The sequence below is a fragment of the Myotis yumanensis genome, unplaced genomic scaffold (genome assembly GCF_028538775.1).
Source record: "Myotis yumanensis isolate MYYU_CA2020_CCGP unplaced genomic scaffold, mMyoYum1.0.hap1 SCAF_1, whole genome shotgun sequence".
NCBI lineage: Eukaryota > Metazoa > Chordata > Mammalia > Chiroptera > Vespertilionidae > Myotis > Myotis yumanensis.
The window spans coordinates 239,459,102-239,483,014 of record NW_027223752.1 but is presented as its reverse complement, the minus strand read 5'-3'; the positions used below and the strand labels follow the sequence as shown (position 1 = coordinate 239,483,014).

The following is a 23,913-nucleotide window of genomic DNA, read 5'->3' as shown; positions in this document are numbered from 1 at the left end:
TGTCGTCGGGGCGGGGCCTCGGCCAGACGCTGCGTGGCAACGCGGGCTGAGGCGCGCCGTCCGCCGTCACGTGACAGGGCGCCGCCCACCGTCCGCTTCCGGGACGGCGTGACGTCAAGGGAGGGGCGTGGCGCCGTCGGGGAGTGCGCCTGCGCGGGGGCGGGGGCGGCGGCGATTGGAAGCTGCTCTGCCGCGGGTCCCCGAGCGAGACCGCGAGACCGCGCGCCGCCGGCCGAGGCCTTGCACTGCGCCTGGGGGTTTGGGGGGTCGGGGTGCCGAGGCCCGGGGGTGCCGGGGGCTGCAGGGAGGGAGGGAGGGGTGCCCGCGCCAGGCCGCGCCCGCGAAAGCCCAGCCCGCGGGGCATGTCGTAGTTGAGTTGAGCCGAACCTGCGGGCGCGCCTCGGCGGTGGAGACGCCCCCGGGAGGGGCAGCTGCGCTCGGAGTCCGGGGAGAGGACGAGGGGCCGCGGGGAGTCGTGGGGAGTGGGGGTGGGAGAGGCGCGCGGACCGGGGGACGCCCACGTTCCGGAGGCGGGTTCTCCTGGCAGCCATGTCCCCCCCGCCACCCGCAGCGTGGGCCGCAGCGGAGCCCCGCCGCCGGAACCGGGCAGCCGGCCGGGGACACGCTCCTCCCGGCGGCGGACGGCGTGTCTGGTGTATTGTTGGGAGACGTGCCCTGGCCCGGCCGGTGCGGCTCCGGACAGAGCGTCCACCTGCGGGCCAGAGGGTCCCGGTTCCATTCCGGGTCGGGGCGCTCCTGGTTGTGGGCTCGTCCCCGGTCCCCGGTGGGGGGCGCGCAGGAGGCAGCCGACCCGTGATTCTCTCTCATCGTGGATGTCTCTCTCCCTCTCCCTCTCTGAAATCAATAAAAGTTTATTTAAAATAATAATAACTAGAATAGACGCAGACGACAGTGCGGTGATGACGCGGGGGGGGGGGGCGGGGGGGGCCGGTGCGGAAGGAGACCTGCCGGGCGGGGCTGCGGGTTGCACACCTGGAAGCGGCATCGTTCTGTCGACCGACGTCACCCCAGTAAGTTCAATAGAAAAGAAATAACTGGGATTGTGTGAGCGTGAGAGACAGTTTTACACGCGGCTGCGGAGCAGATTCCTAAGGACGCTGGTTGGGAGGAGCGCGGGGGGTGCAGCCCCAGATCCGGGGAGCCTCACTGGGTGCGATGCAGGCCGCCGGGCCAGGGAGGGGCCCCGGTGACGTGGGCCCGGGCGGCCTGCGCGGTGCGTGGTTATTGGAGTCCTGGGGCTCGGTTCTGGGTCATCAGGAAAATTCGCCTTGGCCTCCGGCTCACGGAAGAGGAGGTGGTGTTTGCAAGATTTCAAAGCGACGGAGGGTTTTTTGTTTTTTTAATCCTCACCCGAGGACTTTTTCCATTGGTTCTTAGAGTGGAAGAAAGGGTAAGACAGAGAGAGAGAAACATCGATGTGAGAGAGACATAGATGCATTCGCTCCTACCAGGGCCTGGGCCAGGGAAGAGCCTGCAACCAAGGTACGTGCCCTTGACTGGAATCGAACCCAGGACCCTTCTGTCTGCAGGCCGACGCTCTCTCCACTGAGCCACGCCAGCCAGGAGTAAAAGCAGCAGAGGATCAACAGCGAGAGAGTTAAGGAATGCCCGTACGTCAGAGAGCGAGAGACGAGACCGATAAACCAGTGGGCAGGAGGTCCGAGGGCGAGTGGAAGGGAAACCCCAAGCTGAGAAGCAAACAGACGCTTGAACGTATCAGCCACCTGAGCATCAAAATCACATGGATCCCCTTATACCCATCAGACGGCAATATGAGAAAGTCGACGTTGCTGGTTTTAAATATGGATAGCTCATGCCCCAGCACCATTTGTTGAAATGAATTGCCTTCGAACCTTTGTTTAAAATCTCTTGTCTGGCCCTAGCTGATTGGGCTCAGTGGGTAGAGCGTCGGCCTGAGGACTGAAGGGTCCCGGGTTCGATTCCAGTCAGGGCACAAGCCTGGGTTGCGGGCTCGATCCCCAGTAGGGGGCCTGCAGGAGGCAACCGATCAATGGTTCTCTCATCATTGATGTTTCTATCTCTCCCTCTCCCTTCCTCTCTGAAATCAATAAAAAATAAAAAACCAAAAAGCACCTCCTGTGCCGGCAGTGGGGCAGGAGGGCCCAGGAGGGGGCCGGAGCTGCCACGGGGTGAGGAGAGGACAGGGCTGCGCACGGGGCCATGGGGAGCGGGGGGCGGGCAGAGTGGCCTCGGTCCCTGCCCCGGCCTGGCCCGTGTCCCTGTACCAGACAGTCTCCCCCAGGCCCTCCCTCCACCTGTGGGGCCCCGTTTTCCGTCTGCTCTGCACACACACACCCGGCCCCAGGAGGCAGTGCTTATATTGGGTAGACAAAGGCCTAGCGCTGGGCCAAAAACCCGCTCCGGGCCGGCCGAGACCGGGCCCAGCGGTGGGGCGCCCACCACTCGCCCCTCGGATCACTGTCCTCCTCCCTCCGGAGCCAGAGTAGCCCGTGAGGACGCCCTCCCTCTAGTCATGCTCCCGGGTCTCCCTTTGTTGCTGACCTCCTCCTCCTCATTTACACCCCAGGACTCTTCCCGTCTCCCCAAAAGCACTCCTCTGGTGTCTCCTTCCTTGGCGCCCCACCCACAGTGTGAACCAGACCATGACTCACTGGCCCGAGGACAGACCGTTCAGACTTAACGTTCTCCGGGGCGTGGACGTGTCTGTCACCGCCATGCGAAGGGTCAGAGACCCCCTCCATTCAGCCCTTCACCCTCCGCCATCGGTCAGACCTGCTCTCCCATCAAGTCCCACTTCTCCACTCACAGCCCTGCCACTCACCCCGACCTCACACCAGGGCTCTGGTCCCTCCTTCCCCACCCGACAGGCACTCGGACTGAAACTGGACAGCAGTGGTCGGCTGCTGTCACCGCACGAAGCCGCGGTGGAGTGGCCCCATGTGAGCGTTGGGCCCTGCCGGCCGGCCGAGGGGGAGAGCAGCAGGCCTCCCCCGGGGTCTGAGCCGGCCGGCCGAGGGGGAGAGCAGCAGGCCTCCCCCGGGGTCTGAGCCGGCCGGCCGACGGGGAGAGCAGCAGGCCTCCCCCGGGGTCTGAGTCGTCTCGCTGGGTCTGTGGAGCTTCTTGCTGGGGACAGAGGAGCAGCAGCCTCCACTGTGGCCGTGAGCAACCACTCGGCATCGAAACACTGGACCGAACACACGACACGTGGTGCTTCCCAGGCCGCAGGCCACGGCTGTGCCCAGCGGGGTCCCTGAATGGAAGGCGACGGGTGAGTTCTGTGAACCCAGGCCACCCTGGGAAGACAGGGAGGGGGTGCCGGGGTCCAGCCCCAGCGGTCCAGGGGTTCCCAAAGGTGAGGACGGCGTCGGCGAAGAATGAAGGACACGGAGACAGTGTTCAGATGATCAGCATAGCCAGGTTCTCTCTTTATTCTCCTGTTACATCTGTATTTATACCATTTGATCCTATAAGCATGCCTCTATAGTTACATCATGGTATGTTCTGGGTCCTCCCTTAAACTTCTACAGTTCCTTGTTTCATGTCCATAGTTTCTTATCTGACCTTTGCCAAAAATCCTGTTTCTATCTAGTTCTGTAGATTTTAATCCTATCCATTCTATTCCAAAGGTTAGGGCTAGTTATCTCCATTCCTAGGTCACTACTCTACTGTTCTGTTCAGCTACAAGGAAGTAACTGAAGGAGATTATCCTAAGTAAAGATTATGTAGCTTAAGCGTGATTGTTCGTAGTTAAGGTGATTAACTACCCACCTGGCACTTAGTTAAGGGGTTTTACTGATTTATTCCCTTCCTTAGTCCTGTTAATCCCTAACTCCAGGGAAATATCTCCACCTGGAGAAACAACCTTTCTCAGAGAGGTGTCCGTGGCTAAAACACATAGCACTAAGAAAGGGGAGCGAACATATTAAGAACAGTATGCCATATACGCCAGGTCCCTTGAAACATGCTGTGCAGATGTTTCTTCCCTGCAGCGACTGTGTCAAGCAGCAAGGGTGGACCGGCTTCCGGCATGGGGGGACTCCATGGGCAGCACCCCGATGAGAAGAGACAGAGTGTAGAACTTGGGGCGACCATGGTGACTGGCATTTCAGGGCCGAGTACCAGAGGAGAGATGCATAAAAAAAGCAAAAGGTGGGGGTTCAGCATGTCCCCTGACATTTTCAGCAGAGCCGTGGTCAGCACGTGCGTGTGCAGACTGCCTGAGGCTGGGAAAGGACACGGGCGCCCCCGGGGCACAGGGCCAGGCGGGCACCCCTGGGGCACGGGGCCAGTTGGGCGCCACGCCAGCACAGGGCACCGAGAGGAGGCCTCGAAGGCTCTTGCCTCGGCCGTGGGGCCTATGGCCTGAAGACTCGGAGCTCATGGAGCAGAACTTAAAGACCCAGGAGCGCACTGCACTCCAGGGCACAGCTCACAATTCACAACGGAATGAAAATCCCCCAGACGCTGACGTCCAATAAAAGGTGCCACAAATGCAGCCTGGCCGTGTGGCTCAGAGGTTAGAGCATTGGCCTGCAGACGGAAGGGTCCCGGGTTCAACTCCGGTCAAGGGCACGGACCTCCATTGCAGGCTCCTCCCCGGCCTGGGCCCTGGTCGGGCACCTGCAGGAGGCAACCCATCGATGTGTTTCTCCCAGGTCGAGGCTTTGCTCTGTCTTTTCCTCTCTCCCACTCTCTCTAAAATCAATGGAAAAACATCCTCAGGTGAGAATTAGAAAAAAGTGACCGCAATGCAGAGCAGCAGCAGGTAGGACCGCCGTGGGGGGTGGTTCGTCCCAGCTGCTGGCCTCCCTGCTCCGGCTGGTGGCCCTCAGGCTGCGCCCCCGACCTTCACCTTCGGGCCACAGAGCCGCTCCCACGTCTCTCTGCGCTTGGTGTCTGGGACCCACGCCCCCGTCTCCCCCGGCCCGACGCCATCTTCACCTGCTCCTCTCCCCCATCCCGGCTCCATCAGCATCGTGTGGGCTCCACCCGCCCATCCCAGCCCCAATTCCCGGAGGCGCATGCAGGGGGAGCAGAGGGTTAGTGGGGGCCCTGACGCTGAGCGCAGGGCGGTGGGCCTGGGGCGCACCTGCTCTGGGAAGGGGTCCGGGCAGAGCCCAAGCCAGCGGCAGCTGCCCACCGGCCTCTTCAGGGGTCAGGTGCCCCGACCCACCTGGTCCCTGAGCGGCTTGAGCACGTGGAGGGGTGGAGGGCTCTAGGTGTTGGGGTGGGGGCGGCAGAGGGGTTCATGACCTGAGCTTCCTGGAGCCACTGAGAGGCTCTGCCAGCTCCCCCACTCCAACCTCCAGGCCCCACGGCTCTGAACTGGGCCTGCAGGGCCCGCAGCGCCAATGCACCTTTCTGACCGAATCCCCACCCCCCAGCGCCCGCCCTGCGCCTCCCTCACCCCTCCTCCCTGGAGGCCCCGCCCCACCAGCGGCTCTTTTCGTGCCCTTTGTGCCACCTTATCCAGCCCATGGAAGCAGCCCCTGAGGCTGGCACCTCTGCCTGCCCTGGGCATCTGACCGAGCAGCGGTTTCCGATGCTGCAGACACGGGGGTGGGGGGGGGCCGGGCCCAGATACCGGCTCCCGCCTCCGGGGCGCATCCCAGGGACACGACGCAGACCAAGGCTCTCACTGCGCCAGCAGCGACAAGCCGGCAGGTCGCCCAGTGGGTTCGGTGGCACCTCCCCGCCCCCCATCGTGACCACACGAAATGTCTCCAGACTTTGTCACATGTCCCTGAGGGCACCCCTCCCCCCCAAGAGCTTGGGTGCAGCAGCCGTCAGCAGCTTCGGGAGGTGTCCGCAGTCAGAGGCGGGAAGTGTGAGGGTGAAAGTGCAGTCAGGTAGGCGCTGGGGGCACGGGGTGCCGGGACCAAACAGGTCCCCCAAGGCCACATACTGAGGCCCTGACCCCTGTGCACTGACCGCGGACACAGCCCAGGTGTCCGTCTACAGGCGGACGGGTAAGCAGACGTGGTCCGTCCACGCAGCCCAGCGTTATTCAGCCTCAAAAGGGAAGGGAATGCACCCGGCCGGTGTGGCTCACGGGTTGAGCGTCGACCTATGAACTGGGAGGTCATGGTTCGACTCCCTATCGGGGTCGCGGGCTCCATCCCCAGTGGGGGGTGTGCAGGAGGCTGCAGATCAATGATCCTCTCCCATCATCGATGTTTCTGTGTCTCTCCTCTCCCGTCCTCTCTGAAATCAATAAAAATATATTTAAGGGGGAGAAGAAGGAAGGAACTCCTGCCGTAGGCTCCAAGCATGTCAAACTCCAAGGCTACCTCGGGCCAAACAAACAAGGTGTACGTGGGTGTGGCCACAAAAAAACAAAGCTGCAATTTTCATAGAAACAGGTTAATTTCGATAGAGACATGCTGAATGCAAAGGGCTGAAATAAATGAGTCATCGTTCACATAAAATAATAGAACATCTTTAATAAAATTATTACTTTTTCTTGAAGATGAACTTAGCAGACACGGAATAACTGCACAAATTAGTAAGCGTCATGCAAATAAACCTATTTTCCTTGTTCTCCGAAAGCAAAATATTTCCTGTTGTGCACACCAAACAAGTCAGTCCAAGACCAATGACATAGCGATCGCTGCTAGAATATTCGCTGCTGGTATTAGTGGAGAGAAATGGTGCACCTGCACGTAAGGCGCGTAAGGGAAACGAAGGCAACACGATTATAGTCGTCAGTCATTAGTGAACGATGTAGTTTGTTATTAATAACTAGAGGCCCAGTGCACAAAAATTTGTGCACTGGGGGGGGAGGGTCCCTCAGCCCAGCCTGTGCCCTCTCACAGTCTGGGACCCCTCGGGGGATGACCACCTGCTGGCTGAGGCCCGCTCCCCAGGGGATTGGGTCTAAGCTGGCAATCAGACATCCCTCTGGCAGCCCAGCAGCCATCGGGGGATGTCCACTTGCCAGTGGTGAGTAGACCTAACCTGCAGTCCTTAGCGCTGCTGAGGAGGCGGGAGAGGCTCCCACCATGTGGGAGCGCACTGACCACCAGGGGGCAGCTCCTGCATTAAGCGTCTGCCCCCTGGTGGTCAGTGTGTGTCATAGTAACCAGTCATTCCCAGTCATTCTGCTGTTAGGGTCAGTTTGCATATTACCCTTTTACTATATAGGATAGAGGCCTGGTGCACGGGTGAGGGCCGGCTGGTTTGCCCTGAAGGGTGTCCCAGATCAGGATGGGGGTCCCGCTTGGGTGCCTGGCCAGCCTGGGTGAGGGGCTGATGGCTGTTTTCAGGTTGCCCGCACCCCCTTCAGGGTGGGGGTCCCCACTGGGGTGCCTGGCCAGCCTGGATGAGGGGCTGAGGGCTGTTTCCCGGGCCTAAACTGGCAGTTGGACATTCCTTTCACAGTCCAGGACCTCTGGCTCCTAACCGCTCACCTGCCTGCCTGCCCCAACCATTCTGCCTGCCTCATCCCCCTAACTGCCCTCCCCTGCTGACCTGATCCCTCTAATTCCGTGGTCGGCAAATCGCAGCTTGCGAGGCACATGTGGCTCCTTGGCCCCTTGAGCGTGGCTCTTCCACAAAATACCACGTGCGGGCACGCACGTACAGTGTGATTGAAACTTCATGGCCTAAGCACAGAAGTTGGTATTTTGTGGAAGAGCCGGTATTTTGTGGAAGAGCCACGCTCAAGGGGCCAAAGAGCCACATGTGCCTCGCAAGCCTCGGTTTGCCGAGCTTCAGTTTGCCGACCACTGCCCTAACTGCCCTCCCCTGCCGGCCTGATCTCCCTAACTGCCCTCCCTTGCTGGCTTGGTCGCCCCTATGAACTTTTCTTTAAAAATCTTATCCCCTTCACACACAATGTATTTGACTTCCTTATTGGCTTCTCCCTGTCACACAATTTTTCTCTCTCCTTTATGTAACATTTTTTCCTACTGACTCATCATTTATAAACTTTTCTTTCCTCCTTATTTCCTACTTCTGTTCATCATCCTTCTTCCCATCTTTCTCCCACCTTCCTTCCCTCCCCACATCCCTTCTTTCCTCTATCTTTACCCCTGTCCTCCCTCCCCTTTCCCTTCCTTTCCACCTTAATTTTTTTCTTCACTTCCTCCCTCAGACCTGCTTTGCTCCCTCCCCCATTTCTTCCTTCTTCCCATTCTCCTTTGAAGCTCTACCGGCTCCCCTTTAAAGCTTTCCTTCCCTCCCTCTTCCTCTCTCATCCTACCTTTCCCATACACTCTGCTCTACTTACTTCCACTGTTTTAATATCTATCTACCTGCCTAATTATTCACTCTCATTTCTCTTTTTTCTTTTCTGACTCCTACTTTTAAAATCTGTCCCCAGTACACAACTATACTTGATTTTCATTATAGCGCCTACAGTTCACTCACACATCCTCTTTCCTTCTTTAACTCTGCTCTCTACCGACTCCTTTATAAAGTTCTTCCCGGCCTCCCTTCTTTTTTAAAAAAAATATATTTTATTGATTTTTTGCAGAGAGGAATGGAGAGAGATAGAGAGTCAGAAACATCGATGAGAGAGAAACATCGATCAGCTGCCTCCTGCACACCCCCCACTGGGGATGTGCCCGCAACCCAGGTACATGCCCTTGACCGGAATCGAACCTGGGACCCTTCAGTCCGCAGGCCGACGCTCTATCCACTGAGCCAAACCGGTCAGGGCTTCTTCCCTTCTTAAAGCTTCCGTTGGTGGTGGTGGGGGGCGGGGGGGATGTTAACCCCCAGCCCAGGGCTCAGCCCCAGCCAGGTGTTCACCGCCCCCACTTCCCCGGCCTCCCCGCTGCTGTCCTGCTCCCAGTCCCTGCCTGGGACGCCCGGCCCAGCGAGGGTGGCTGAGGCCCGCATGGCCTGGGTGTTGGTGCCGCGAAGCAGGAGCGCCTCCACCCAGAAGGCCTTGGACCATCCTCCACTCCGTCCCAGACCCGTGGGTGCCTCCCCGCCAATGGCCGCCACCACCCTCCTCCAGTGTCTGGGCAGGGCTCCCTGCTCCCTGCTCTGCGCCACCTGCACCCCACCCCTCACCAGGTGCACCTGCTCCACCCCCCCAACCCCCCCCACCCCGCCCTGCGGTTGGTGGCCGCCATCCCCTTCCACATGCAGCCCCGAGTTTTCTTCTTCCCTTTTTCATTCCTGCGGCTTTTTCTTGTTCCCTTTCTGTATTTGTTTCTCCTCTCGGCCAGTCTGCATGCAGGCCTGCCTTCCTCTCCCTCTCCATTCTTATCCCCTCCTACGTATCCTCTCCTACCCCGGGCCTTGCAGCTGCCTGAGTAGAGGGCGGGGACGCAGCCTGCTGATCCAGTCGTGACATGACATGATGCTGTAACAGACAAATTTGCTTATTCCTCTATTATTAGATTAGATAGGGAGAGTGAAAGACAGAAAGACAGAGAAACATCAATGTGAGAGAAAGACATCGATTGTTTGCCTCCTGCATGTGCCTGGACCAGGGCCCGGACCAGGGAGGAGCCTGCAAACAGGGTATGTACCCTTGATGGGAATCTAACCTGGGAGGTTGATGCTCTATCCACTGAGCCAAACTGGCTACGGCAAAATATATTTAATTTTCAAAATTGAGCCATCAGCTGTTAAAGTGTATACATGACATATATTTTATACACACACACACACACACACACACACTGAGTGGCCAGATTATTATGACCACCCCATCAGTACTTCACTGGGCCACCTTCTGCCTTCAATACTGCGGCGATTCTTCTTGGCATTGACTCCACGAGAGGTTGAAAGGTGATGCGAGGAAGCTGACACCATGCCTGATGAATAGCACTGTCCAGTTCTGTGAGATCTGATGGTTGTGGAACCAGCTGCCTGGTGGCTCTTTTAACTTCGTCCCACAAATGCTCAATTGGATGGAGATCTGGTGATTGTGGGGGCCACCTAAGCAAGGTAAGGTCTCCCTCATGTTCTTGAAACCACTCCTGCACAATACGAGCACCGTGGCATGGCGCATTGTCTTGTTTGGAAGAAGCCATCTTGTTGGGATACGCCATCAACATGATAGGATGAACTTTATCAGCAACGATACTTAGGTATGTTGTGCTACTCAGACGTTTATAATGATCTGGCCCTCTAGCAACTTCAGCGCGAAATTATAGATAATTTGCCTACAAACGTCAGGTGGTCATAATAATCTGGCCACTCGGTGTATATATATATAATCTCTGAAATAGGTCCAGAAATATTTACATTCATATGAAGCAAAGTATAGGATTACCACTGTAAATTTTATATTTTATTTTTATGAGTCTTTTCATTTTAAAGTCGGTTATAACAAGAAATAAAATGCAATAACCATCCCTGAAAATCAGTGGAAATACATTCCTCTCTCTGAAATCTTAACATTTCAAACATTCAGATAATGTAGAAAGTGCAGGGAGCAGAGGACTCCAGCTCCTGCTCCGAGGGCAGTGGGAGCCCCTGGAGGCTGAGGAGAGGCGTGAAGTGAGGGAGGCAGGAGCATTCGGGTTGTGGTGTGGAGCAGAGACTGAGGGGCCCTAGTGGAACCGGGGCTCAGAGTGGGGGGTCCTGCGTTAATCAGAGTGAGATGCTGGAGGCGCGGACAGGCTGTCCAGGAAGTGTGAGCAAGTGGAAGCTTGTGAGCCCATTGGACAGCAGAGCCCAGGACTCCCAGGTGGCCAGGGCCAAGGGACAGACACTTAGGGTTAATCCTTTAGGGAGGTTTTCCATGTTGGAGTCAAGGTGAAGAGACTCCCAAGCAGACATTTTGTTGTATCATAAATCAGCGAGCTAGATGCATGACGCCTTAATGAGTCGATTAGTTAGGAGTCTTTATTACACACGGGCTCAGAGGGAGGTGTCTCCCAAATCTCTGAGCAAAGACATAGAGGAAGTTTTCCCTATTTATACCTTTCAAGCTCTTTGTCTGCAGATTTTACAAAGAGCTTTGTGTGAGTTATTTTTGCAGACAGCTTGTAATCTTGGATACATAATGAACAAACACTTGGCATGAGAATATGGGAATCATTGTCAGTATTTGCCTATTACGTCAGACGGCTAGCTTGCAAGGTTAGACAGTTAAGTGTTTATCTTTTTTTATTATTCAAACTAAAACAGTTATTTTACAGAATAAGGGACTATCTAATAATAACAGAGTTGGGCTATAGAACAAGAGACTGTCTACGAATAACAAAGTAGTTCAAACAGCAGTTTTCCAAAGGAGGGATTACTATGCTTCAATTTCAGAGGAGGCTCTGGGGTCACCAGTGATGGTGGCTGCACCTGGAGTTGGGCCTGGAGAAGCAGAGGTCTCATGTGGATTCTCCATCTTCCTCCAGGTCGTCATTTCTACCAGCTCCTTCTGGTGTCTCTCTGTCTGCACAACAGCCAACAATGATGAGGTCCCTGGCCTTCCATCTGCTCCACCTCCCCGTCTGCCTCACCTTGGTCCAGCTGCTCACGCCCTGCTCAGGTAAGGACCATCTGCATTTATGTACCGGGAGCAGTTACCTATAATGCCCAGTCAGAACCTTGGAGTCCTCCCCACACCTGGGAGGCCCATCTACACTGTACACCTGTCAGAACTGAGTCCTTTTCTAGGTGTTTCTTACCTCGCCCTCCCTACCTGGGACACCCCCTTACCCTCTGGCCTCCAGCTCCCTCTGATGGTGCACCCCTTTCTGTTCACCAGCTCAGTTTGCTGTGATTGGACCCCCTGAGCCCATCCTGGCCATGGTGGGTGAAGTTGCTGAGCTGCCCTGTCACCTGTCCCCGAAGATGAGCGCTGAGACCATGGAGCTGATGTGGGTGCGATCCGACCTCAGGCAGGTGGTGCGTGGATATGCAGACGGCAAGGAAGGAACAGAGATAGCAGAGTATCGAGGGAGAACGTCCATTTTAAGAGAGGACATCGCTGAGGGGAAGGCTGCTCTGCGGATTCACAAGGTCAGAGCCTCTGACAGTGGAACCTACCAGTGTTATTTCCAAGATGCCGATTTCTTTGCAAAAGCCCAGGTGGAGCTGAAGGTTGCAGGTGAGCCTGAGCCTGTTTTGAGCTCCTTCTTCTTTGGGAACTGGGGACACAGGCTCCAAGCCCACCTCACAGACCTCTGCCTACACCCCAGCAGCTGCCTCCCTCCTCCACCTCTGCTTCTCTGGGCCCTTGACAGACGCAGGTTTTCCTGCAGGAAGGGCTCCTCCTGAACCAAGTGAAGACGCCCCTCCTGCAGCCACCAGGGTCTCAGCAGGGATGTGGGGTCGGGGCAGGAAGGCTGAGGAAACCTTCCCTCGTGGGGGGCACACAGTAGAGTGGGTTCAGCTGTGTTCCAGGCAGTGGACCTGGGCCCCCCAGGTGTTCGCTGCTGTGGGTCCAGGGAGGCTGAGCTGCAGGGACAGCACCTGTGCTGCCAGGTCCTCAACCAAAGGCCCCAGGATCACTCCTGCAGTAGAACAAGTTGAGTTTGGTACTAGCTGCAGTGAGGAGAACACACAGTGTGGAAACATGGGGTGTCCCCATGAGGGGGTGTCAGGGGGACTTGGTGTAACTTTGGGCTGATAGGGGACTATGGGAGGGTTTATGGAAGGAGGGCTTTGCTCTGGACCAGATGCTGTCAGGAGGGTGTGGGTGTAACTGGTCACTCACTCCTAGGACAGGAGATGATTGCTGGTTGCTGTGGTCTGGACACTGTTCATGATTTATTCTGTGTTCGGATCTGATGACTGAGTAGTCTTGTTTTGTCCTGACCCATCACAGGGACAAAGCATCCTTGTCTGATGCTGCTGTTCCATGAAGTTGTTCGTGTCCAACGTCATTTCTCTATCTTGGGCACAGCCCTGCCTTGCACAGGAAGGAAGGTGTGGGTGGGAGGTCCTGGCTTTCTCCCTGCAGGGCCTCTTCAGCCACCTACAGTCTCTTCCTGAGACCACAGTTCCTCTTAAGAAATTCCTCCCTACAGGACTGGGTTCTTTCAAGTCCTCAAAAGGATTCTACCACTTCCCCTTGGCTACAAATTTAGGGACTGGTGGTAACAGCTCACTGTTAGTGTAGTCTTTCCCCTTCCACAACCACAAAATAAAAATTTCCTGAGTCCAAAGAACTGAAAGAGAGGCTGTAAAATCTAGATTAATTATATCAAGAGTTCACCATGGGCCCTGACCGGTTTGGCTCGGTGGATAGAGCGTCAGCCTGCGGACTGAAGGGTCCCAGGTTCAATTCCAGTCAAGGGCATGTACCTTGGTTTCGGGCACATCCCCAGGAGGGGGTGTGCAGGGGGCAGCTGATCGATGTTTCTCTCTCAACGATGTTTCTAACTCTATCCCTCTCCTTTCCTCTCTGCAAAAAAATCAATAAAAAATATTTTTTTAAAAAAAGAGTTCACCATGGTGACTCTCATACCAGAAATAGTGTGGGCTTCAGCAATAGAACGTGCACATCCTCCCCACCACCTGGCAAAGCCTAAACCTCACACAGGACAGGCAGGATAGATAGGGGACTGGGACATGACCCACCCAGATAAGGGGGAATGACTTACATGCTTAGGGCTGGTGAGGGCCAGTTCCAGGAACCAGCACTGGGCAGGGGAAGGGTCCAGGTGTCTCTGAGAGGCTCCATGGGAAGCAGCCTCTGTTCTGGCCCACATGCAGCTGGATCTGATGCTGCTGTTCCATGACATTGTTCATGTCCAACATCATTTCTCTATCTTGGGCACAGCCCTGCCTTGCACAGGAAGGAAGGTGTGGGTGGGAGATCCTGTGGGTTCGAGGGTCCACGAGGATCAGGCAGTGGTCACGTCATGGAACAGTCTCCCCTGCACAGCACACGTGGTAACAGCTCCTCAGTGAACCCTGCCTGCGTGATCTAGTGGAGTGAACCCCCGTTCCTGATGGACCCTCACCAACACAGAGGCCTCCCCATGACTCAGGCTCCCTCTTCCTTCCCCAGCCCTGGGCTCTGATCTTCACGTTGAAATGAAGGACAATGAAGATGGACGGATCCGTGTGGAGTGCACGTCTGCAGGCTGGTACCCACAGCCCCACGTAGAGTGGAGAGGTGAAGGCGGAGAGAGCTTGCCCGCCATGGCAGCGCCTGGGGCTGCAGATGGAGAGGGTCTGTACGCAGCCACGTCCTCTGTGATCCTGAAAGGCGGCTCTGGGAAGGGGGTCTCCTGTGTCGTCAGAAACCCCCTGCTCAGCCAGGAGAAGACAGCCAGGGTCTCCATTGCAGGTGAGTGCCCGGCCCCACACTGAGCTCAGCTGTGGCCACTGGGAGAAGGAGGCCTGAGTGTCTGCTGCTGACCTGGGTCTGTGCAGTGAACACAAGGCTCAGAGCAGGGACCTGGGTGCCCTTTGCCCCTTGAAGCTGTTGATGTCACAGCATTTTCTGAGCATCCCTGCTGCCTCCACCTGGGACAGGCGATGGGGACGGGCAGATGGTAACTGTCCGCAAACACATGACAAAGTGGGGACAGTGTGTGCAGACACGTCCTGGAGAAAGGGCTGAGCTCCTCAAAACAGGAAACAGCTCCGCACAGAAATGAACGGTTCCCAGAAGGAAACACCTCGGGGAAGGGGGTCCCGTCTCACTGAGCAGGGAGACGTTCCCACCTGTGAGATGGGCAGCAAACAAGCCATGTGGTTGGTAACACTGATGGCAGGACTGTGGGGGGACAGTTACTCTTAGACGTTTTTTTTTTAATTTTTAATTTTTTTAAATTAAATCTTTATTGTTCAGATTACATTGGTTCCTCTTTTTTCCCCCCCATGACTCCCCTCCTTCCAGCTCCCACCCCACCCTCCGCCCTCACTCCCCACCCACTGTCCTCATCCATAGGTGCACGATTTTTGTCCAATCTCTTCCCGCATCTCCCACACCCCTTTCCCCCCCAAGAATAGTCAGTCCATTCCCTTTCTATGTCCCTGATTCTATTACAATCACCAGTTCATACTGTTCATCAGATTATTTATTCACTTGATTTTTAGATTCACTTGTTGATAGATACATGTTTGTTGTTCATAATTTGTATCTTTACCTTTTTCTTCTTCTTCCTCTTCTTAAAGGATACCTTTCAGCATTTCATATAATACTGGTTTGGTGGTGATAAACTCCTTTAGCTTTTCCTTATCTGTGAAGCTCTTTATCTGACCTTCAATTCTGAATGATAGCTTTGCTGGATAAAGTAATCTTGGTTGTAGGTTCTTGGTATTCATCACTTTGAATATTTCTTGCCATTCCCTTCTGGCCTGCATAGTTTCTGTTGAGAAATCAGCTGACAGTCGTATGGGTACTCCCTTGTAGGTAACTGAGTTTCTTTCTCTTGCTGCTTTTAGGATTCTCTCTTTGTCTTTTGCTCTTGGCATTTTAATTATGATGTGTCTTGGTGTGGTCCTCTTTGGATTCCTTTTGTTTGGGGTTCTCTGCGCTTCTTGGACCTGTAAGTCCATTTCTTTCACCAGGTGGGGAAAGTTTTCTGCCATTATTTCTTTAAATAGGTTTTCAATATCTTGCTCTCTCTCATCTTCTGGCACCCCTATAATTCTGATGTTTGTAGGCTTGAAGCTGTCCCAGAGGCTCCTTACACTATCTTCGTATTTTTGGGTTCTTTTTTCATTTTGCTTTTCCGGTTGGGTGTTTCTCGCTTCTTCACATTTCAAATCTTTGACTTGATTCTTGCGATCCTCTGGTCTGCTGTTGGGAGTCTGTATAATATTCTTTATTTCAGTCAGTGTATGCTTAATTTCTAGTTGGTTCTTTATCACACCATCAAGGGTCTCATTAGATTTCCTGTACATCTCATCAAGTTTATCGACAGACTCTAGAAGCCTCTTGAGAGACCTCAAAAGTGTGGTTCTGAACTCAATATCCTCCCTTGATAGTTTTGTCCTGTTTCTTTGTCTTCGCATTTTTTACGCTTTCTTGGTACACCCCCTAGTGGTCTTTGTGCGCAGTCTTGTTGTAGATAAGCCTTGATTGTTGTAGTTAATACTAGAGGGATTTGACCTCCAGGCCGACTGGCTGTGAGAATCAGCTGTGGGAAAACTTCTGTCCTCTGGGGAGGTGCTAATCTAGCCTTTGCCTGAGGCTATCCTGCAAATGCTGGTGGTGTAAGCGAGAAAAATAAGAAGATGTTCATGTTTTTAAAATGAATAAACTCTCGCATGGCACTGACGTCGTGTCAGGGACTTTAGAGCATTAACGTCATGCTCTGCCGATGAGGACACTGAGGACAGAAGGGCTAAGTCACTGGTTCAAGGTCACAGAGCTGCTTAGGCAGAGGACCCTGAATGTGACCCCAGCCCTCCAGCCCCAAAGGTCACCTTCTGAGGCAGCAGGTTAAGCCGCTGATGAGATGCTGATACATGGGGGAGGGGGTGGAGAAGAGGCTCCAGTGACTGTGTGTACATTATATTCTGACTGTTCCCATGTGAGAGCCAGACATGAGGACACTAGTCTGTGTGACGGGAGAGTTCTGGGCACTCTGGGAAGAGCAATGTCGCTTCCCCTCCTGGAGACCCCAGGACCCTTCCAACGAGCAGCTGAGGCTTTCCCTCCGCAGGCCCCTTCTTCTCCAGCGCGAAGCCCTGGCGGGCGGCCTTCGGGGTGACCCTTCTGTCTCTGCTGGGGCTCCTGGTCGGGGCGGTGATCTCAAGGTGGCTGCAGCAGAAGAGAATCTGGACCTTGAGCCAGGAGAAGGAGAGCGAGCGAAGCGCCAAAGGTGAGGCCTGGCAGCAGGTGGGTGGGACCTCCGCGCCCCAGGCCTCCCACCCACTGCGCGGGTCCCCACTTCCATCCCCACGATAACACCTTCTCTTTCTGCTTATTTCCAGAGAAGCTGCAGGAGGAGCTCAGTAAGTCCCGGCCCCAACCCCCCTCCTCGCGGGTTCTGGGGTCCCTGGTTACCCCCTCACTGACCCCTCCCGTTTCCCCTGCAGGAAGGATAAAGCAGCAGTACCTGGCACGTGAGTACCTGGACCTGCCTCTGAGACTCTCTGCTGGGACCTGTCCAGCCCCTTCCTCACCCCTGACCGCCCAGGGGAAGGAATGAGGATGCTGATGGGGGAGGTCGGCCGGGTTTCCTCCCTGGAGAAAGGGGTCAGGCTCCCTCCACCAGGCCGCTCGCACCCACATGTCCAGGGAACCCCAGAAAGGAGAGGGGAGATGGACTCAGGATGGGAGTCCTCCCTCCCTGACTCCTGTACAGAATCTATAGGCTGCGGAGAGGAAACCAGAAGGAGAGAGAACACTCTCTTCAAAGAGGAGGGGCTGGTGTCAGCTGTCCCAGATTTATCATAACTGCTGAAAAGTAGTGCCTGAAATTTTCTCATTAAGTCACCCAATTCTTTTTGGAAAATGGCAGGAAATCATGCAAATTGAGATCAATGGATTTCAGCACACATATGCATACACGTATGTACACGGCAAGCCTATTCCAGGTACAGGAGGAAGACAGTCACCTCATATGCCAAGCCCATGGGATCCATGACCCCAGTGGGTGCCTGGCCCATGGATAGCACCACATCCTGTGTATAGTAGGTTTCTCCTCACTTAAAGGAAGGCTTCTCATTGCCACACCCCAATGGCCAGCATCGCTGCAATGATGGGTCATTCACACAAGCCCGGTGATGCTGAGGCAGATCTGACCACAGAGCCGGCTCCTCAGTGACTAAGTGACTCATGGGAGGGACACAGGGCGGACATGCTGGGGACAGGGATGTCCTCAGGTTGGCATGTCAGACATGGATGGCACAGGTGTCATCACACTGCTCAGAATGATGTGCAATTATAAACTTATGAATTGCTTATTTCTGGAATTTTCCATTTAACATTTTCCAACTGTGGGTGACAGAGGGTAGCTGAAACTTCAGAAAGTGAAACGATGGTTAAAGGTGACTGCTGTACAGACACGTACCGGACAGACCTGCAGGTGCAGCTGGGAAAGCCCCACTCGGTGCCTGCGGGTCACTAGGTGCAGGTGACTCTAAAGAGGAGGGGGGAGCAGGGAGCAGAATAGGCGGAGGGAGAGGGAGGTAGGGGGTCAAAAGGAGAGAGAGGAAAGGACTCAGAAATGACAGTTGAGGTGACCCTGCCTCCTTCCTTTGCAGGTGATAAGTCTCATTCCTTTGCTGGTGAGTGACTCATGCTCCCTGGTTCCTGGCACTTGTGTACCAAGTCCTTAAACCCTTTCTGTGCTGGTAAGGGGTCATCAGACCCTGCTCAGAGCTCCTGTTCTGTGGAGGACCACCCTGCCTCTCTGGACACCCAGAGAGGACCTCCCAGATACAGCGTCCCCTCACCTGCTGCCATACATGCCCACACCTGGGCACAGCCTGGCCCCATCACCCACAGCCCCACCGTGATGGAGGGAAGCCCAACATTCTGAGAGCTTTTATGCCTCCTCCTCAGAGCTGTGGAGGAAGGAAACTAGATATTGGTGGGAAGGAGAGGGAAGAGGCTCAGTGAGGAGAATGATGCAGGGAGAATAGAAATGATGACATTTCCTTACCTGTGTCTCCTTCCTTTCAGCATGGAAGATGGCCCTTTACCAACCTGGTGAGTGAGTCACTGTGTTCCCTGGGACAACAACAGAGGGGCTCTCTTTTTCTTCTCCAGCTCTTGAGTGGGGGACACCTGGGGGTGGGTGGCATGAGGTCCCCACAGTGTGCCCATCTGCTGCCAACAGAGCCAGGGACAGCTGCTGCCCTGGACTTCCCCAGGTCTGTGTGGGAAGGAGGAGGCATAAGGGGTGGAGCTGGGGGCAGGGACTGGAGGGAGAGGGAGGAGGTGACCTGGCCCAGCTGCTGCCCCTCCTGCCCTGAGCCTCCTCAAGGTGTGCCATGTCTCTGAGTTCCTTTGAGATGATGGTGGCTATTCCTACTATGTGAGGGTGGAGGTGAGACTAGACGAGGTGATGAGTGTGTGTTGGTCAAAACTCCAAGAGGGAAGCCATGGCTGGTTTATGATGGGCATGCGTCTGACCGTAATGACCACAGTCAGGAGGAGGTTCTTAGGATGTAAAAATGATGTAGACGACTCCTTAGATTATGACAGACTGTATTATAGAGTCATTTCCTCACAGGGGTGTGGGGTTGGGGTGGACAGACTACGTGTCAGTCTGCACAGACAACTCATCACTCACGGACCTGTTACAGTACTTTTTTAACACACAACTCGGGTACTAATGGTTGACAGGACAAAGAGACAAACAGTGTGGCAGCACCAGCCATACCTCCTGGGGTCTTGTGGTGGAAGGTTCTTTATAATTGATACCATCACATTAGGTGTTGACCCCTTGTCATGTCGTTCTGGTGTTACTAACAGAACTGGTTATGGCTACATTTTAAGGACCACACATCATCACCCTGAAGGCTTTGGTGTGCCTGCTGAGGACAGGGAGGTTGATCAAAGGTCACAGAATGAGAACATGAAGGAAATTGGAGACACAGAGATGGAGTTGGTTTGATTCAGCCACATCTGCCCAGTGATTACAGAGGGTTTAGGGAAGGACCTACCTCCAGAGGCAGGGGTGGCGTTAAGGGAAACCACAAGGAAGAGCAGTGCCCCAGGCTCACAGCAGTGGGAGCTGCCACCATCCCCAGGCCCAAGGCAGAGGGTCGGGGAGCAGTCCCTGGAGCCCTGAGGAGGCTGTGGCTCAGGGAGAGGCTGTGGCTCAGGGAGAGGCTGCCTGAGAGGAGGCGTGCTCTGTCTTCCCTCCAGTCTTCAGCCAGTACTGCCCTTGGCCAAAGCCAGCAGGTGGCCAGAGGCAAGAGAGCCCAGTGATGCTGCCTGTTATGGGTTGGCTCAGCGAGATAGACCACCGACTCAGAATTTAAATTTAGGAGCCTTTATTTATTTATTTTTTTATTTTTATATATTTTATTGATTTTTTACAGAGAGGAAGGGAGAGAGATAGAGAGTCAGAAACATCGATGAGAGAGAAACATCGATCAGCTGCCTCCTGCACATCCCCCACCGGGGATGTGCGCGCAACCCAGGTACATGCCCCTGACCGGAATCGAACCTGGGACCCTTCAGTCCGCAGGCCGACGCTCTATCCAGTGAGCCACACCGGTTTCGGCAATTTAGGAGCCTTTATTAAGCTGGCCAGCTGACTACAGCCCGCACCTTCCCCCTCTGGGAAGGTTTGCAGCATGTGTCAGAGAGCAAGAGTGCAGTATGATTTTTATAGCAAAATTACAGTGTTAGAAAAAAAAGAAAAAAACCAACTACAGGGGAGAGACCAAGATGGCGGCGTAGGTAAACACCGGAGACCGCTGCCGCAAACAACCATTTCAAAAATACAACTAAAAGACTGAACGGACATCACCCAGAACCACAGGAAGGCTGGCTGAAGAGAGACTCTACAACTAGAAGGAAAGAGAACAGCAAATCGAGGCTCAGAGGCGGCGCAGTGTGGAAAATACAAAGGTACCGAGGTGCGCGCGCAAAGCGGGCTGGTGGCTGAGGGCGCGGTTGTCGTTTTCTGCCGGGAGTGAGTCTCAGACTCTGGGCTCCAGATCCGGGCGAGTCTCTAGGGACCCAGACTCAAACGGGAGAAGCGGGATTATCCGGCATCAGTTGGGACCTGAGGGCAGCTTTCTCTCCGAGGTTTGCAGTGGCTGCCGGGGTTCTGAGAAGCAGAGCCTCTGGGAACGGGACTGAGCGTGGCCATAACTGCTCCCTCCGCCCGCCCTGTTGATCCCGCCCCGCCCAAAACCTGCGCACAGCCATTTGCCGATTGCCTCAGGCAAAGGCTGGATTAGCACCTCCCCAGAAGGCAGACGTTTTCCATACAGCTGATTTCCACAGCCAGCCGGCCTGGTGGTCAAACCCCTCTAGTGTTAACTACAACAATTAAGGCTTGGCTAGAACAAGACTGCGCACAGAGACCACAAGGGGGTGCACCAAGAAAGCATAAAAGATGCGGAGACAAAAAAACATGACAGAAATGGAGGATATGGAGCTAAGAATCGCAATTTTGAGGGCTTGCCATAAATTTGTGCAGAGCCTCACGAAAACTAATGAGACCCTCGATGCTACGATAAAGAAATTAGAAAGTAAGCATACACGGACTGAAATAAAGAATATTATACCCAATAGCAGACCAGAGGAGTACAATAATCAAACCAAAGATTCGACAAAAAACACCCAATTGGAAAAGCAAAATGAAAAAAGAATCCGAAAGTGTGAAGATAGTGTAAGGAGCCTCTGGGACAGTTTCAAGCGGACCAATATCAGAATTATAGGGGTGCCAGAAGATGAGAGACAGCAAGATATTGAAAACCTATTTCAAGAAATAATGGCAGAAAACTTCCCCCACCTGGTGAAAGAAATGGACTTACAGGTCCAAGAAGCGCAGAGAACCCCAAACAAAAGGAATCCAAAGAGGACCACACCAAGACACATCATCATTAAAATGCCAAGAGCAAAAGACAAAGAGAAAATCTTAAAAGCAGCAAGAGAAAGAGGCTCAATTACCTACAAGGGAATACCCATACGACTGTCAGCTGATTTCTCAACAGAAACTTTGCAGGCCAGAAGGGAATGGCAAGAAATATTCAAAGTGCTGAATACCAAGAACCTACAACCAAGATTACTTTATCCAGCAAAGCTATCATTCAGAATTGAAGGTCAGATAAAGAGCTTCACAGATAAGGAAAAGCTAAAGGAGTTCACCACCGCCAAACCAGTATTATATGAAATGCTGAAAGGTATCCTTTAAGAAGAGGAAGAAGAAGAAAAAGGTAAAGATACAAATTATGAACAACAAACATGCATCTATCAACAAATGAATCTAAGAATCAAGTGAATAAATAACCTGATGTACAGAATGAACTGGTGATTATAATAGAATCAGGGACATAGAAAGGGAATAGACTGACTATTCTTGGGGGAAAAAGGGGTGTGGGAGATGCGGGAAGTGACTGGACAAAAATCATGCACCTATGGATGAACACAGTGGGTGGGGAGTGAGGGTGGAGGGTGGGGTGGGAGCTGGAAGCAGGGGAGTTATGGGGGGAAAAAAGAGGAACAAATGTAATAATCTGAACAATAAAGATTTAATTTAAAAAAAATAAATAAAAAAAAAAAAAAAAAAAAAAACCAACTACAAAGCATTTTATTAGAAGTTCATAAAAAGTTCATAAGTACAAAGGGGAGGTAAACAGAGTCACACCTGGCTGGAGTGTATCATAACACATTGTTTTTCTAAGACAATCTAGCAATTTTTCTCTGCCACGGTTCCTGACCCTGACACAATCGGGCCGCAGTCCAGGCCGCAGTCCCTCCCTCTCCCACATTCCGTACAAGCCCCCATCATGCCTCAGTCCCTCACCCTAGCACATTCAGTAAGTTTCTCATGTTTCATTTCCTCCCCCTAGCACACTGCCCAAGGAGGACGATTCCTGGGCAAAGAGGGAGGGGCAGGTGGGGAGTGAGGATCACATAGAGCCCAGCATGGCCCCAGCACAGCAGAGACCTGGTCCCTGTGTCCACACCAAATGCTTCCTCCATGCCTGGCCTTGGGCTAAATACAGAACACATTCTGTTTTATTCTACCCTGTAGATGTGGATTTTTATTCCCATTTTACAGATATCACATTGAGACTTGGTACATTACATAGTGTGTGTGTGTGTGTGTGTGTGTGTGTGTGTGTCTAAGAGACTGTTCAGAAAAGGAAGTTGTCCAGCTCAGGAGGGTAGAGCAAGGGTTGGGGCCCTTGGAATCCATGTGACTCTGCAGCACAGATGGGCACAGTCATTCTGGGGAGGAAACAGGAGGAAGATAGAAGGAAGGTGGCCACTTGAGATGCGGGTTAGGCAGACCCCAGCCCTCCTCACCCTCCCCTCCTCACTGACCACCAGGCCCTGTGGTTTCTCTTGGCTTTGCTGAGGGTCACACTCAGGGCAGCTGGGAGCCCAGGCTCTGGGCTCAGGTCTCTCCAGCCAGACCCAAGCCTTGGAGCTTGAGGCTCTCAGATCCCGAAACCATGGCTGACCCCACACCATTGGAACTCTCTGCAGCGGACGTGATTCTGGATCCGGACACTGCGCACCCCAACCTCCTTATTTCTGAGGACCAGAGAAGCTTGCAGTACACATACACATGGCAGAGCCTGCCAGACAACCCCAGGAGATTTCAGGATCGTTACTGTGTGCTGGGCTGTGAGAGCTTCACCTCAGGCAGACACTTCTGGGAGGTGGAGGTCGGGGACAGGAAACTGTGGCAATTCGGGGTGTGTAGGGAGGACGTGGAGAGAAAATATTATGCTCCAATAACACCCCAGAATGGATTCTGGACAATAGCACGGTTAGATGAGCATGACTTCCAAGCTCAAACGGACCCCTGGAGCAAACTCACAATTGCCAACCCTCCTGAAAGAGTGGGGGTTTTCCTGGACTATGAGAGGGGGGAGGTCTCGTTCTATGATGCCATCGATGGATCATACATCTACACCTTCTCACAGGCTTCCTTCTCTGGGCCTCTGTTGCCTCTTTTCTGGATTTGGTCACAAGAGCTCCCTGCCTTGACCATTTGCCCAGCACCAAAAGGAGTGGGGAGTTCCCTTGTGTCTGGCCCACTGCCCGACCCTTCCCTGGAGACCCCAGTGGCCTCAGGCTCAGCTGATGGCATTGAGGACCCTCAGGCAGAAGTAAAGTCTTTGCTTCTCTCTTCCCAGCCCTGAGCTGAGGGCCTGCTGCACAGCCAAACCTCACAGCAGGAACATATTTACTAAAAACTCACTGAGAGCCCTGATTGGTTTGGCTCAGCGGATAGAGCGTCGGCCTGCGGACTGAAGGGTCCCAGGTTCGATTCCGGTCAAGGGCATGTACCTGGGTTGCGGGCACATCCCCAGGTGGGGGTGTGCAGGAGGCAGCTGGTCGATGTTTCTCTCTCATCGATGTTTCTAACTCTCTATCCCTCCCCCTTCCTCTCTGTA

At 54.0% G+C, this 23,913-nt stretch overlaps 1 protein-coding gene across 1 annotated transcript; it reads left to right on the top strand.

Moving 5' to 3' along the window:
• The first annotated feature begins 11,324 nt into the window (after positions 1–11,324).
• On the top strand, positions 11,325–23,658 carry LOC139007757 (butyrophilin subfamily 3 member A3-like). Its single transcript, XM_070411387.1, has 9 exons — positions 11,325–11,452; positions 11,672–12,013; positions 13,922–14,203; positions 16,533–16,691; positions 16,804–16,824; positions 16,909–16,935; positions 18,079–18,102; positions 18,500–18,526; positions 22,997–23,658. Exons 1-9 carry the CDS (start codon positions 11,374–11,376, stop codon positions 23,656–23,658), a joined length of 1,623 nt encoding a protein of 540 aa, XP_070267488.1. The 5' UTR covers positions 11,325–11,373.
• The last annotated feature ends 255 nt before the right edge of the window (positions 23,659–23,913 follow it).

Excerpts from the sequence above, each read along its gene's own strand:
- LOC139007757 (XM_070411387.1), top strand. The coding sequence starts at position 11,374 with ATGATGAGGTCCCTGGCCTTCCATCTGCTCCACCTCCCCGTCTGCCTC. Across the intron at positions 18,103-18,499 it reads TAAGTCTCATTCCTTTGCTG|CATGGAAGATGGCCCTTTAC; the intron begins GTGAGTGACTCA and ends CCTTCCTTTCAG. Across the intron at positions 18,527-22,996 it reads GATGGCCCTTTACCAACCTG|CGGACGTGATTCTGGATCCG; the intron begins GTGAGTGAGTCA and ends AACTCTCTGCAG.